Source organism: Coturnix japonica, chromosome Z (genome assembly GCF_054131305.1).
Source record: "Coturnix japonica strain WE chromosome Z, WE-NBRP24, whole genome shotgun sequence".
Taxonomy (NCBI): Eukaryota; Metazoa; Chordata; class Aves; order Galliformes; family Phasianidae; genus Coturnix; species Coturnix japonica.
The window spans coordinates 15,607,236-15,622,557 of NC_140702.1; the positions used below are offsets into that span (position 1 = coordinate 15,607,236).

The 15,322-nt window shown below is 37.7% G+C and overlaps 1 protein-coding gene across 8 annotated transcripts in view; it reads left to right on the top strand.

Moving 5' to 3' along the window:
- Nucleotides 1–24: 24 nt before the first annotated feature.
- The window catches only part of SKIC3 (SKI3 subunit of superkiller complex), a 45,155-nt gene continuing 29,857 nt past the window's right edge, over nucleotides 25–15,322 (top strand). For 2 of the 8 annotated variants that reach the window (XM_015849652.3, XM_085528439.1), the window contains exons 1-17: nucleotides 33–280; nucleotides 1,319–1,416; nucleotides 1,893–2,036; nucleotides 2,504–2,595; nucleotides 3,191–3,266; nucleotides 5,310–5,450; nucleotides 6,906–7,004; nucleotides 7,113–7,221; nucleotides 7,872–8,012; nucleotides 8,560–8,661; nucleotides 10,688–10,821; nucleotides 11,534–11,620; nucleotides 11,709–11,812; nucleotides 11,926–12,052; nucleotides 13,249–13,428; nucleotides 14,135–14,259; nucleotides 14,696–14,949. In XM_015849652.3, the coding sequence (XP_015705138.2) occupies nucleotides 1,327–1,416; nucleotides 1,893–2,036; nucleotides 2,504–2,595; nucleotides 3,191–3,266; nucleotides 5,310–5,450; nucleotides 6,906–7,004; nucleotides 7,113–7,221; nucleotides 7,872–8,012; nucleotides 8,560–8,661; nucleotides 10,688–10,821; nucleotides 11,534–11,620; nucleotides 11,709–11,812; nucleotides 11,926–12,052; nucleotides 13,249–13,428; nucleotides 14,135–14,259; nucleotides 14,696–14,949 (2,005 nt within the window). In that variant the 5' untranslated portion in view covers nucleotides 33–280; nucleotides 1,319–1,326. Of the gene's footprint in view, nucleotides 281–612; nucleotides 719–1,318; nucleotides 1,417–1,892; nucleotides 2,037–2,503; nucleotides 2,596–3,190; nucleotides 3,267–5,309; nucleotides 5,451–6,905; nucleotides 7,005–7,112; nucleotides 7,222–7,871; nucleotides 8,013–8,559; nucleotides 8,662–10,687; nucleotides 10,822–11,533; nucleotides 11,621–11,708; nucleotides 11,813–11,925; nucleotides 12,053–13,248; nucleotides 13,429–14,134; nucleotides 14,275–14,695; nucleotides 14,950–15,322 lie in introns of all 8 variants that reach the window. The other 6 variants (XM_085528438.1, XM_085528436.1, XM_085528437.1 and 3 more) reach the window with 6 other exon arrangements.

A 15,322-nucleotide genomic window follows, 5' to 3' on the forward strand; every position in this document is an offset into this window, starting at 1 on the left:
GGCGGGACGTGTCCGCTCCATGACGTGCTACCGGCGGATGCAGGGCTGTGAGGTGAGGCGCCGTGAGCTGCGGAGCGTGTCCCTTCACAGCTGTTGTGTCTCCGGGTGAGGGAGCGAGGCAGCCTCGGAGACGTCGAGTGTGGTTACGTGGTTTCTCGGCTCTCTGCAGGAGGACGCGGAGCTCAAGCTTGAACACTCCCGGTGTTTTTATGGTTGCGATGAGTGAGGAGCCCGGCCCTTCTCAGGAAGCTGTCTTTCTCTCCAGGAGCTGCTGAGTGATGTGAGTGTGACAGGTTTGCTTTATTTTGTCACCCTGAGGGAGTCGTACATCAGCCATCTTCCTTAGTCCTCACGTTATTAGTATGTTTACAGGCCCATAGTCCCATCTTTTGCTCTTTGGCATCTAAAAGCTGCTTTTCCATCTTTTCAGCCTTTTTCAGTGCCTTGCTGACATCGTTGTTTCTCCATTGCATCCCATTTGGCCAGTTTTATGATGTTTTTGAAGTTTGTTGTGGGTTAGGTATGAAACATGGATCCAACTAGTATATAATTCTGGCAGGCTTAACAAGGAGTGCTTCCTTGACCTTTAAAGCTGCTTCATTCTCTTTGCAGCTGCAGTCGGAAGCAGGGCCTGACCTAATGGTTTGAGATGGAGTATGAGCACTGCAGGTCCTGCATGAGTGTTGGTGATGTGCTGAGCATCATCCTGCTACAGATGGTGAGCAGGAAAATCTCAGCTTCTTAGGAGCCCCTTGGAAGCATGTTCAGTACTCACTGCTTAAGAGAAACTGCGTGATCTGTCCTTTGTACAATGAATCACTAATTATTTGGGTTGGAAACACCATCTAGTTCCAGTTCTAGTGGCTGCCACCCTCCTGATGGAGAACCATATCCAACTTGGTCTTGAAAACCTCCAGGAATGGTATCTCCACAGTTTCTTTGGGCAGCCTGTCTCACCACCCTTGTGCTGACATTCCAGCAGTCTAGCTAAGGAAACTGTCATATAACACCTCTTATCCAATTTAAAATTATCACAGAATGAAATTTGAGTTAAGATTTAAGGTGAATACTTTGTATCATTTAACTCTTTGGAATAGTGGCATAATCCTGCCTAGGAGCTAAGCGTAAATAATTAATTTTAACCGAGTTGTTTGTTTCTGTTTTTACTAGGGAATTGATCCTTCAATATGCATTTTGGCATGTTGAAATATAGTTCTGTGTTTGAAATGCTTTCTTTATGTTATTATGGCAGGGCATAAGCAATGTTTTGATTTCATTATGTTTCTCCGATAACTAATCACATGTTGTTTTTACTTAGCAGCAACAATGTCGAATAAGGAGGTGAAGGCAGCATTGAAGAGTGCTAGAGAAGCCATAAGAAATAAAGAGTATAAGGAAGCCCTAAAGCACTGCAAGGTTATTATTATTTCATTGGAAATTAGTAATTTTTGCGCTTCTTGTGTTTGTTGTTCCCATACACCTAGAACTGTATAGTTATGCTGAGTGATGCATCTCATTGATGTAAGAGTTGAGATTGATTACACAAGTAAATTTCTATTTCCTTTTGCTTTAGCATTTGCTTACATATGGATATGAGAACATTAAGTCTGTAATAGTGATGATCAAAATTCATTTATAATCTACACCTTGTCAGGAAAGCCTTAATTGCTAAGCTTCAGCTACATTCACATGCAGAATGGTTCGGATATGAAAGCTTTTGTGGCATAAAAAACTGAAGTTGTTAATCTTAACCTTTTCCAAAAAACAAGCTAGTTTCTGTTATCAACTATGAAGAAGAATTAACCAAATTTTATGAGAGAGAAGTCAATGCATGAATCAGTAAGATGCATCTCATTTATCAGTTTCACTTAAAAAAACCTGTCTATTTCCAGGCTGTTTTGAAGCAAGAAAAAAATAACTATAATGCTTGGGTATTTATTGGCCTGGCAGCTGCTGAGTTAGAGCAACCTGATCAAGCCAAAGGAGCATATAAGAAGGCTATTGAACTTGAACCAAACCAGTTACTGGCATGGCAGGTAAGTGTATGTCCAAATGCACCTTATTTTATTTTATTTTATTTTATTTTATTTTATTTTATTTTATTTTATTTTATTTTATTTTATTTTATTTTATTTTATTCTCATGAAAAGTGTTGCTGTTTGTTTTTGCTGTTTAAAAAATAACATTCTATGCTTAAAATAGCAGTGTGTTGGATGGTGCATACACAACAACTTCTAGTAGTGTATGGCTATAACATATTTAGATGATGGAGCATTAGTCAGCGTGATACATCAATCTCTCACATGCCAGCATCCAATATAGTCTATTGTTGTGAAGCTTTGCATCTTCAGTATAAATAGCTTTTTAAAGTTTACGTGCTGGTGCCTGATTTCAAGGTATATTGAAATACATACTTCTCTTCAGCAGAATTTGCAGTGTAAATTTAACTCATAATTGCAGACATCAGATGTTGTTATCTGTAATTAATATTATTTTTTAACAGGGATTAGCAAATTTGTATGAGAAATCCAACCAAACTGATGTCAAAGGAGACTTAGGAGATGTATACCGAAAGCTCTTGGAACTCTATGAAAGGTAAAGGGTATTGAGTATCATAATTCAGTCTAAGGCTTCTTATTCAGTAAAGTTACCATTGGATAAAGTGCTTGGTACTTAGTTTTCCTGTATCCATACAAGGTTATTGTTTCTATACCTTTTGACAGGGAAGAAACTTTTGTACTATTTGCAGCTAAGTTGCAGTTTTGAAAATTATGTTATCTTTTGTCTTCTGTTTAAGCTCACTGCTTTAAAGAACATTGCAGGGACAATTCCAAGCCTGCATTAATGAGTAGGCTTAACTTCACTCCTTTAAGATCCCAGCCAGTGTTGCCCTGCTCCCATAGATACAGTTATAAACAGAGATCACACAACTGTCACTGTAGCTCACTGGAGGATTTCTTTTGTTTTCTGAAGTAGAAGGTAGTTCAAAAAGAAAAGCTCAGTCTTTAAAGTAATTGTTTATCCAAAGCAACAATGAGTAAAGGTTTAAAGGCAGTTTGTAGTATTTGTACTAAATATTTGTTTGGCAACTGTGAAGTTACAAAAAACTTATTTGACAGAATTGGAAAGTTGTATCACTATTTAATGGAATGCTCAGCTTTTTTTTGTTTGTTTGTTTTTGTTTTTCTAGTGGAGACAAGCAGAAATGGTGTGATGTATGTAACAAGCTGGTGGAACTATATCACCAAGGAAATAAATACTTAGAGGTAGGTGACTAATGTAATTCCTCTTTTGATTGGAAGGGAATTTTTTGTTAGAACCAAGTATTCACAATCAAGGAATCTTCAGGCTACTGAAGATCTCTTCTTGGACCACAGCTAGGAAGAACTGATTTTTGACCATGTTATTCTTTGTTTTTCCTCTGCATGACAGACTTGAATGGAACCTCATAAACTGACAAAACTTGTAAAAAGATATTGGTGCGTAGACTGAAAGGATGCAACCTCATTTTTCTGTTTTATTTCTAGAAGTCCATTGTGATCCCAAAAGCATATTTGCTCCTGGTATCTCAGAGACTTTTGCCTGTATTGGCCAGTTCAACAAAATTGTGTATCTTGTCTCTGGGATTGTACTCTCCTAGTTTGCTCCTTCATACCAGAGGGTGAGGTGGAATTTATATATATGCCACAGGCCTAGGTGCCATTCTTGTGCACAAACGTAAGAGCATGCTAAGCTGCTCTGGGGCATTACAAGGTAATGCCCACCTGGCAGAAAAATATTAAAGTCTTTGTCTGCATGATTGCTGCAGAAATAATAATTTTGTCAGATTACCAGGAGGTGGAGCTGTTTAATGCCTTTACAGTTCAACAGTAGCTTTGCCTCCAGCCTCTGTAGTGATACCACTGAATACTTCTTGCAGTTATGCTTTTCACTTTTCCTTTAGTTTTTGAAGAGTTTGCTGTCATAGAGGTAGTGTGTTGTTTTATACTGTACCATCTTCCCCATTTTCCTCCAAATAAGAAATGAAAGATTTTACTTCTTATTGTCAAGTTCAAGACTATTCATTAACTTCAAACTTTCTTTGCATAGCAGTTTCTGTATGTAAATCAATTGCTACATGTAAAATAAAAAGGCAGACTTGTTCCATTTAGAACAGAAAGCCACAAATTAGGTGAAAGAGTCCTTCTTCTCTGAAGGAGTGGTCAGGCACTGGAATGGTCTGCCTGGGGAGGTGGTGGAGTCACAGACCCTGGAGGCATTCAAGGAGTGTTTGGATCTTGTGTTGAGGGATGTGGTTTAGTATGAACTGTTGGTGATCAGTGAGTGGTTGGGCTGGGTGATCTTGTGGGTCTTTTCCAATCTTGGTGATTCTATGATTCTATTCTATTGTATTACACCTCAGTCCTGCACACTGGAATTTCAGAATGTGTCCTTTTTGTAATGCCATAGTTCTGATAAGGCTTTCAATTTATCTATGAGGGGTGATAGGAGGACTGTTTAAGTCCATTTTTACTGCTGGTTTCCTCCAGGGACCAGTCAAAATTCATACTCTTAATATTGCCATTCTTACTTACCCTGGAAGCTAGGCAGGTCTGAAGGTAATGTTTTGGAAGCTGTTACTGCTCTAATCAGAAGTCAGGGATCTCTAGGTAATCACTTTCTATATCACCACTGTCTACCCTAGTATGGTAGGAAGTATGCTTCTGTCTTGCTCCCAGTCAGGATCTACTTTTATTGCTCATGCCTGATCCTGTTCACAGCATGCTTCTTTTCAGTGTGATAAGTAGATAATATGGGAAGGACTTTGCCAACACCTGCAATTTTTTCTTAACATAAATCTTACTTAATGTGGGTTGTTTTTTGCCAATGTGTGTGCAATAGTCTGGCATTCATGTCACCTTTTACACTGTGTCTGTAACTCCCTCTTTGTCTAATACTGAAAGCTAATTTTTCTCCACGTACTCCTTAATTTCTTAGTCTGTCTGGCACTGGGCTTTCTTTATAACAAAAGCAAGTCAGAATTGCTTTAATTCTTTTCCATGCATGGCTTAGATCTATCATGGCTTAGGCTGGCTGCACTGAAAAACTTAAATTTTTCAAGGAACAATACATGTGTTTTTTTGCAATGGAGTATTATGTGAATATTAGTGAGGGTAGTAATAGAAGTAATCTAGTAATATAATGGTATCTTCTGCAACAGCATTCCGTTTGGGCTTTCTTCAGAGAGAATTGAAGTATATTACTTAGAGTTGACAGTATCAGGTGTCCAATTAAGAGTTACAATGTTGTTCATTTGTTTCCTATTACAGGCAGCAGAAATATGGCAGAAACAAATAGAATTAAAAAAGGAAGGAGGTGCAGAAAAGGCAGAACTTCATCAGCTTTGGAAGAGGATGATCCAGTTACTGGGAGACAATGCGCAGTACCAGGATAATAAGACTGCACAACTGGTAAAGTTTCTCAACCCCCTTCATCTTACACTTCTGTGCACAGTGCTGATAGATTTCAGAGGATGCCTTAGAAAACAAAAATTGTGTTACTGTTTCTCACGGACATTGAATGATAGTAAGCTTTTCATGAAAAGGTAGGTGATCTCACCATCTGTCAGAAACAGTGAAGTTGCAGCCACCCAAAATGGTGGAACAGGACATCCAGATCCTAACTGTTTTCCTGAAACTTCCTCATTAAATTCATCCTCAGTTTTGTGGGAGCCTAGGTTTGCACTGTAATGTCATAATGCATTATTATGCCCCTACAAGAAGAATCCTTGCATTAACATATCTGAACAGAACAGCTTCTGGCAAATTTGTAAGTTCTGACAGCATCTAGAATATAGGCATTCTCCAAAACAAGGAACTCCTTTCCTTCTGCTTCCTTGGTGGAAGAGGTTTTTTGCTGTCTGTCTATATTTTCATACCCAGTGCTTATCTTGTACAGGAAAATGTGAACACAAATGTTGCTTTTTCCTTCAGATTTTTAACCATTACTTTTTAGGAAAATGTTGAAGCAAATTGGACCAAACAGTAGGATCCTGACCTATACTGAGTCTGTGTGCTGTATTGCCAGAGCTAACTTTGTTTTGTCTGATTTATCTGTTCTTGCAAAATGAACTTCTTTCAAAAAGAAGGATAGAACTTGCTCTTCCCCAGTCTGGTTGATAGCAATGTTTGTGAAAGACAGCAAGTGTATGCTGAAATACTTCCAGACAAAAGGAAACTGAATCTGCACATACCTTTTCAGAAGGCAAATGCTCTAAGTGCTAAAAGCTGTCATCACAGAACGAGGTGCTGCAGACAGTGCATGCTGTCTTTTGAGATGGATTGTGGAAGGGTGAAATAGAGCTAGGTTACACAAAAACCAGACATGAGATTTCATCTGCAAATCTACAATTTACTTTACTGGAGGAGAAGCTGTGGGCAATGTTTTCCAGAAGCATGCTTCTTTGGTAGCTGGCAATTAGTTGTGCCTATTGTTTCCCATATATTCCCATAGATAAGTACCATTATGTACTTATATACGTTTATTTATGTATGTATACAGAGTAGAAATATAAAAGACTAGACTTTTTTTAAGAGCTGGGAGGGGGTGGGAGTCAGCTAACAGCTAGTAACCTGGGTTTTGTTGTACCAAGTCCTCTCTGCACTGGGACTGCATACTAGGAAGAGTCTGTTCCCACAGGTTTTGTTGTCTTTGATTGTATGTTAAGCAACATATATTACTTCATCTTGCTCTACAGAATTAGTGTTGAATCCTTCATAAGTATTACTTTGGGATAAGGGACTTGCTTTCTTTTTTCTTATTTTGTAGTGCTAGTAAAAAAAGCTTAATGGGTATGATCCAGGAAATGTTTAGATCTGACAACACTTTCTCGGAGTCATTGAATTCTTAATTCTTTCTCATTTCAGCTTTTGAATGCATATGAAGAGGCACTGAAATCTGCCGACACTGTTCCAAGTGAAAACCATCAAAATCTTTACAAAGACTTTATTCAGTGCTTGTCGAAAGTAAGGTTATGTTTATCTGTCTTCTTCAGTGACTACATGTGGCATCCACCGTCTGATAATTCATAGAAGTAACTATTTTGTTATTGTTGTTTTTTTTTTTCTTTCAAGTTTCCTCATGAAGCAGCTAGATTGGAAAAAGCTTGTGATGATATGGTGGCTTTATATCCAACTGTGAGTTATCCTCTAGAAGTACTTTGCTTGTACTTCATTCAGTCAGGTGAGAAGGATGGTTGTACGTATTTTGCAAGTCTGAAAATATTTCTTTTTGTGGTTAATTTTGTGACAATTTTTTAACAAGTTTTTAAACAAGTTTTTTTTAACAACCTTTCACACATAAATACAGGCACACCTTATTTCCATGTTATGTTTTACCCATCTGTAAATGAAAAGTCTTCAGTTGTATGCTTTTGTAATTTAACATGGCATGCAGCTCAGCACTCTACAGCCATTTGCTCATTGCCCTGCAAATGAGATGAAAGGGGAACAAAAAAAATAAATGCACGTGTTTAATTGAAGAAAGCTTAATAGAACATAAAAGAGACAGAAAATATTTTAAAGACATACACTAAACAAGTGCTGCACAGCACAGTTGTTTACCTCCAGTCCACCACTGCCTAGCCAGTCCCTGAGCAGCAGCAGCCTACTGACCAGTACCTTCCTGTTTTACAATTTCCTATTAGATCTTATAAATATTGTAGATTTTTTCCTCTGGAAAAAAAAAAAAGAAAAAAGAAAAAAGTTAATAAACTCACTGCTTTGAACTCAAGGGATGTCATATAAATATATGTATGTTTATGTGGTAATTTTAAGTAGGTTGTTTCATTTTTAAATCTACAGCTCAAGAAAATGTTTCTTTTTCTGAACTAGGTACTTTGTTAGAAGAGGCCTTGCAGTATTTTTCTAAGCTTCTGGAGATGGACTCAAGTAGTGGTCCAGGCATCATCGGTTTTGGTATCAAATGCCTCCAAGAAAATAAATATAAGGAGGCTATTAAGAGTCTTACTGAAGGTAAATGTGTAGTATGAGATATGGGTACATGAGCAGCAGCTAGTTTACAGTGAACATTCTGGGAATCTTATACTTGTGTATTACTTTGCTTTTGTGCAAAAGCAGGAAGACGAAAAGAAAGAAAACTGAACTGAACATTTTGTCTGATAGAAGGCTGAGATGTATTTTCTAAATACATATTTAAGTATAACATCTCTGAAGACAATCATTTCTATTGTAGTCAGCACTGTAGTACTTTTTGTATGGTACATTATAAATTTTTAGTATGACTGTTCTTGGACTTTGCTTGGATGAATTGGTAAACATACCAATAACAATTAGAGCCTAACAGACACTGACAACCTTACTAGTCTTTGCCTCACAGTTTGGAGGCCTCTGACTCTAAGATACTTAAAGCAAATACTCAAGGGTAAAATTAACCATCTCATACTGATTATTTAAATATAGCATTTTTGATGGCATTATAGGGCAAAACAGCATTTGCCAGCTGTAGAATCTTTGCAGTGCTAAGCAACTTTTTCTCAATGCCTTTATCCTCTTTTACTAGGTTTGCAGAAGGTTAGCCAGTGTCCAGGAGCATGGCATTACTTGGCAGAGGCACAGATGAAAGTTCACAAACACAGGGATGCTGTCCTGTCCTGCAATCAAGGTAACTGTAGGAGCATCTACAGGGATACAGTTCTTTACACAGTCCAGTCAATGTGGCCTTTACATGGGAGGCCTGAGTTAGGAGTAGCTATTGTCCTGTGCATTTTGCTCTATGCTTGTACTGTTGTTACCTTGCTTCTCTTCAAATGGTGGAGTAGTTGCTGCTGGGGAGAATGAAAAAGGGCCATAAAGTTGTGCAGAGGAAATATGAAAAAAGAACACAGTAGGTCAGAGGAGTCCAGGAGAGATATTGCAGAAAGGATGAAATGTGGGTGATTCTTTTCCCATCTGATTTTGGTTGGAAAAGCTCAGGGAGATGTGTACTTCATGATGAGGAGTCATCAAAGAATTTGTCTGTGATTATAACATTATGGAAGTTGCTGTGAAATATTAAAGTAAAAATGGCTGTTTAAGGAACTATGAGATCTTGATGTAGGAATTTACCAGGGAATATAAAAATGAAATTACTGAAGTACTAAGAGTTGTCTAATCACCTGCTTAAACTGTCTTAGCTTCCAAATGTGTACAGGTGTTTGGTATTAGTATTGCCCTATCTTACAAAGAGTGATCTTAGCTAGATTTGAGAAACCACAGGTAGGTCTGGTATGTTTAATGATCAAGTTAGTTAAAAACTGAAAGAAGAGAGGTAGGGAATCCAGTGTAGATAAATGGTTCTGGGAAACAGGCAGCATTGCTCCTATAAAGTGAAGTTGTTTTTTGGAACTTTTTGAAGGAGCTACCAGCATATGCATGAGGCAGAGTCTTGTAAGAGATCTTACCAAGTTTTCATGTTGGAGGGAAGTATTCCTGACATTTTCACTGGGACCTCTTTTGATTATCCTGTGTGCTAGTCCATTCTGATTTTTAAGTAGTAAGGTTACAAAGTTTGCTGTTCTTCAGATCAGATAAAAAAAAAACAACTCTGAGATTACCAGAGTAGCTAACTAGGTATTAAAATAACTGATAAAATTCAAAATTCATAAATGCTAAATCACTCAGTTTTGGAAAGAGATGTTCTCAAGAAGCTGCCCTACTTGAGCAGATAAATCTTCATTTTGTATAGAAAAAGTAAGACTGTGTCTGCCCTCCTATTCTTTACAGAGAGATTCAGTACCACAAATGTCATTGAGGGGAGTGGTTAGTGAAACGGAGCACTAGCAGTTATATAAGAACTAGAGCAGCATGATGAATTCTGTGTGCAGTTTTGGTATCTGCCCACTCTCTGAAAGTAAAGATGGTTTTGAAATCTGTGAAGTTAGGAACAATGTGGAAAATAAAGAACAAGTATTTTCTTCTGTGCAAGGTGTAGTTGATACGAAATGAAACAAAAGGCTGGCAAACTTGTTACAATCAAAGGAGGCTTTATTAGTTAATTCAAAGTGAAAGTTGGGGTTTTGTGGGTTTTGTGTACTGCTGCAGAAAGTTTCCTGGAGTTCAAAGGGTGTCTAAAGTGGGAAGGAATTCTGGGAAAGTACTGCTGTATCCTTGTCCTCCTCTTACGCTTTTCTTAGACATCAGCAGCTAGGTGCAGGACACAATGCTAGGCTGGCTTTATCAGATCAGACAGAAACTTGTCACACATAGAATCAGAGTTAACAACTGAGAAAGTACTTATCTTGAGAATGCTGACATGCAACAGAGATTCTTGGAGGTGTGGTTATACAGATTACTGGATAATGCATACAACAGTACAGAGTTAACTTTTGCACAGGTGCAGAGTTAAATCTTTTAATAAGAATATTTTTTCCCTCTAAACACTGGAGTGCAGAACAGCTTGGTTAGTGAAAAGTCATCATTTCTTCTTCAGAGCATGGATCAGGAAAACAACATTCTGTCCAAGAGGTTGGCATCGTGAAAACATTCTGCTTCTTTTACATGTCTGATGGGCCTTTCTAAAATTCACTGAACTTTTGAACTACCATTGTTAGTTTTTATAGTTTCTTCTAGATGACAGAGAAGAGTTTATACATTTGCTTTATTACTTACTTTCCTATTTTTGTTTGATGAAATCCTTGTCTTGTCAACAGCTCTCAAGAATCTTGAAACCCCTGAGGGTCCTAGTTTGCAACGGAAGAACCTTATCCTTCAGTTGAAAGCAGAGGCTTTGATCAAAATAGCTGATGCTGGAGCTGCAGAAGAAGCCATTAATGCACTCGAGCAGGTATTTTCATTGGTCAAGTGCCATTTAAGGAAAAAATCACTCTCATCTCTCTGCCCCAAAAATTCCAGCTGTGTATTTTCCTCATCTCCTTTTTACATTTTATTTGGTCTATACAGCTCCTACCAACTATGCTGTAATCAACACATTCACCCCTTTGCCCCTTCCCTTCCCTTGTTTTTTAGGCTTTTCAACAACTTACTTTAACTCACTGTTGTAATCTTAAAAGCTCTTTATCTTTACTGGTCTTGCTTAGCAGTGCTGGATTATTGCTAGTTCTGAGGCTACTGTTTATCTGAATTTGAATTATGTTTCTAATTCTACTCCGTGTGTCCTCAATTAACTTACCATTTCATGTAAGCACATAACTTTAAAACTGAATAGTACAACTTGGTGTAGGGAAATGCTTTGGCAGGGGGGTTGGACTAAGTGATCTCTAGAGGTCCCTTCCAACCCTTACAGTTCTGTGATTCAAGCAGAACTCCCTTCTTCTTTCTTATACCTCAGTTTGATGTATGCTACCTTTTTTAGAAGTTCTGACTTCTGTAGCTTTGTCTTTGCTCTCCACAGTCTTCTGCCTCTTCTTCAACAGAAATCTCAAGGGTCTTCTCTTGAAATGTTTTCTTATCTTTAACTTCACTTAGACTGTGTGCTTCTACCACCTGGCTTTTGTGGTGAGAATAACTTTGTTTGTGTCTATTACTTGGTTTTCTAGGTTGTGGGAGCGAGCAGTGATCCTGTGCTTTTAGCTTTAAGAGGTCGTGCATGTTTAAACAAAGGTTTAGTCGATGAAGCTGCAAAGGTTAGTGCTTTTGTTGTCCTTCCTCTTTCTTAAATAGAATTCTTACTGTCATACAGAAATAACCAGGAGAGAATGACATATTTTGCAGATTTCACAAGAGCTTCTGTTGTCACATCCTGATCTAGCTGAAGCCCATGCTCTTGAGGGTTTCATCCATTATTCTCAGAAGAAATACGAGCAGGCAGAAAGAAGGTAAACTTTTTTATTCTTTTTCTCCCCTGCAATGGGCAAATGTAGGGGAGAATAAAATACAGTGCTTTTCAACTTAGAGAGTTTGTTTGATTTGATCTCTTCTTTTTATTTAGTTTTCAAAATGCTATTGAAAGAAGGACTGAAATTGCTGAGTATCATCAGTATCTGGGGCTCACTTATTGGTACATGAGTGATGAGACCAAAAAAGATAAAGGAAAAACACTCACTCACTTCTTGAAGGTAAAAGCTTCTTTAACTGTTCATTTGAATAAACATTTCTCTATATTGGAAGTATGAAGTACTCTGGTTGGAATGAGAGGCTGGAATATTCTGCTTATTACCATCCACATGTCTCCAGATCCTTTAAACCAATTTGAGGTGTGAAAAAGATTCATAGTGGGGAGCTGTGTAGTTACTTGGAATATCCCTGTTTTTTTGTTGTAGTTGTCATTGTTTTGTCTTTTTAACCTCTGTTCAGCTCATTCTTGAGGCCTTTGTTAAATCCAAATGAGGTGGTAATTCATTCCCCTGTCCTGAGAGTTGTAAGTTTGGGACTTTAGGTAAGCATTGCAGAGCTTCAGAGACATCTTGAAAAGCAGAGGGCAGTATTAAGAATGTTAGAAAATGACAAGGAGAAAAAATGTGTTGTTAGAGTTTTAGTGTGTATCCACAGCTGTAAGCCTGCAAAACCCCTGTAGTTTAGATGCTTTTCCGAACCATTGCATTTTTAGTGCTTGTGGATTTCACCATATGTAGATCAGAATTTAATTCCAGGGTTTTAGTCCGTCATTTTGAGGAGCATATAAGCTATGCTTCTAGAAATAGGAAACTTAACTTTGTAAATTCACTGTATAAATTTATATCAGGTATCACCTCAAATAATAGCCTACTGCTTCCACTTCAATAGCAGCAGTTTATAGCATACTCTGTACTTTAAATGAATAATATTTTTGGTTCTAAAATACTCTTAACAATTTTGTAAGCATTAAAAAAAAATAAAAAATTTATCAGAGCTGTTGATATGCTGCTTTGTTTCTCAACTATAAACAAGTATGTCAAATGAACACAGAATTAACTCAAACTTTTGAAAATGCTAGGGATAATTGTGGTAGAAGGTATGACTGCAAAGGTAATTGTTGAATTTTGAGTGGAATTTAAAAATGATGGTATGTAAGGAATTGTTTGCTGCCAACACATCTATCTGGTTATTGTTCCCATACAAAATGCTTTGTGTCATGAAGTTTGTGGATGATTCTGCAAATATTTAAAGCCGTAGCCTTTGAAATATTAAAATAAAGTTTGAATACTCAGATGTAGCACAGAAGAAGCTTAAGTAAGTCGATAAAGGGAGACTGCACTAGTAGCTACCACTGGGCCTTACCCGTATGCTTGATCCTTCAAAGGCGTTCTTATATTGTGTTTGTATTTCCTTATAGGCTGCAAAGTTGGACAGCTACTTGGGAAGTGTCTTTTGTTATTTAGGTAACTACTACAGAGATGTTATTGGAGACAAAAGTAGAGCTCGTGGATGCTATAAAAAGGCTTTTGAACTGGATGGAACTGATGAAGAATCTGGAACAGCAGCAGTAGACTTAAGCGTGGAACTTGGGGACACGGTATTGCACATTCGGAGCCCTGGGTTATAGTTATTTGGCTTTTCTATTAATTTTACTCTTTGAGGAATCACTTCTGGTTTCTTTGGTATTTGAGAGGAAGTTCTGAAAATGGATGATCTGTCATTACCTAGCAGTTTTCGTAGCTGGACCTGCTTCAATTTTATGCTTCAGTTCTGAATTAAACGTATCTGGGGAGAAATCTGGGGAAGCAAACATAATGTTGTAGTCATCCCATACGTGGTTCAAGTTTACTTCTCATATTTACTTCTACCATTTCTTTTTCCACCCCTTGTTCCACCTCTTGTTCCTTTTGGAAAAAGCATATAAAGTGATCATAATATTTTAAGGAAGTCTTATTAGCTAGGAAGCAGCTCACCCTTTGACAGACTTCACTGGAATGTCTACAGAATCAGATTAAGTATGTGACTTACTACAAATACTTGTATGCTTTTCTAGTTAAAAAATAAATTTATCAGTATAAAGCTGTAGGAATCTACTGTCTTTTTGCAAAGATGCACGGGATATGTGATAATATCCTCCTGTATTCTGCCACTTAGTCTGCCAACTTTAAAAAGCTGCTGTAATGTTTCTTCATTACAGTAACTACAAGTTAGACGGTTTAAGGGTTTGCTGAAATAAGAGTATTAATAATTTTGTTCTATGCATCCAGATGTTTATTAATGTGATACTTTTGTTGCTTTTTTAGGACACTGCTCTATCCATTTTGAATGAAGTAACTGAAAAATCAAATGCTGGTGCAGCAAAATGGGCTTGGCTTCATCGTGGACTTTACTACCTCAGAACTGGTCAGCCGTCAAAAGCAGTGGCTGAGTAAGAGAACTAGTGGTTGGTTTACACCATTCTCTATAAATCCTGCTAAAACAGTCTTTAATTTTCCCAGGTTTTGAAATTAAGTTAGCTAATCACAAGGCAGACAGTACTAAACTGGGAAGTGGATCTGAACAAGCTGCATCTTCTGAAATTAGCACAATGCGTTCTTCACATGATAGCTGTGATCTTTGCTAACAAGCCTGATAATGAGGCTTCTCATAGATGAGTAGGTTGTAACACTGATTAAAAGTGAAAAAAATCTACAGTTCCTAAGTTTGTTTAGTTGACTCTGTGAAGAATTAAACACTGTTTTCCCATTTCTAAAAGTTCTGTATTATTGTCTGCTTGTGTTCTGAGATTATGTAATTTAAAGAAATAATTTGTTTTTGTTAAAATGTGTCACATTCAATTGAAATCTAAATCTTGATACCTTCAGTTTGCAGGCAGCTCTCAGGGCTGACCGGATGGATCCCAACTGCTGGGAGTCTCTAGGGGAGGCTTATGTGAGCAGAGGTAGCTATGCAGCAGCCCTGAAATCCTTCAGGAAGGCCAGCGAGCTGAACCCAGACCACGTGTACAGCATTTACAGAGCTGCAGCAGTTGAGCAGATTCTAGGCAAATATGAAAATGCTATTGCTACCTATCAGGAAATCTTAGAGAAGACAGGAGAGTATGTACCTGCACTTAAAGGTAATTTGTCTGTATTTTCAACTTTAGATCTTTTTCTTTCTCTAACACTGTAGTATGTCAGTTTTATGGAGAGGTTCTTGATGTCTGGTGTAGGTAAGTCTGCCTGCATGGAAGGGTATTTTTGGATGTTCAGGATGCTGTGATCCACTTGTAAAAAAGCCAGTGTGTAGTAGCCAGAAAATACTTGAAGAGCTGCTGATACCATTATCTAAAGGAGCAATTATTTCTACTTCAAATAAATAAAAATGGAAATTATTCCTGTGTAACTGTGAGGACAGACGAATTTAAAATTGATGTAGGATGGCAGCTAATAATGCTGCAGTTTCACTTGAGCAATCACACCGTGTATGACTAAAAAGGCAGTGGAGTTAGT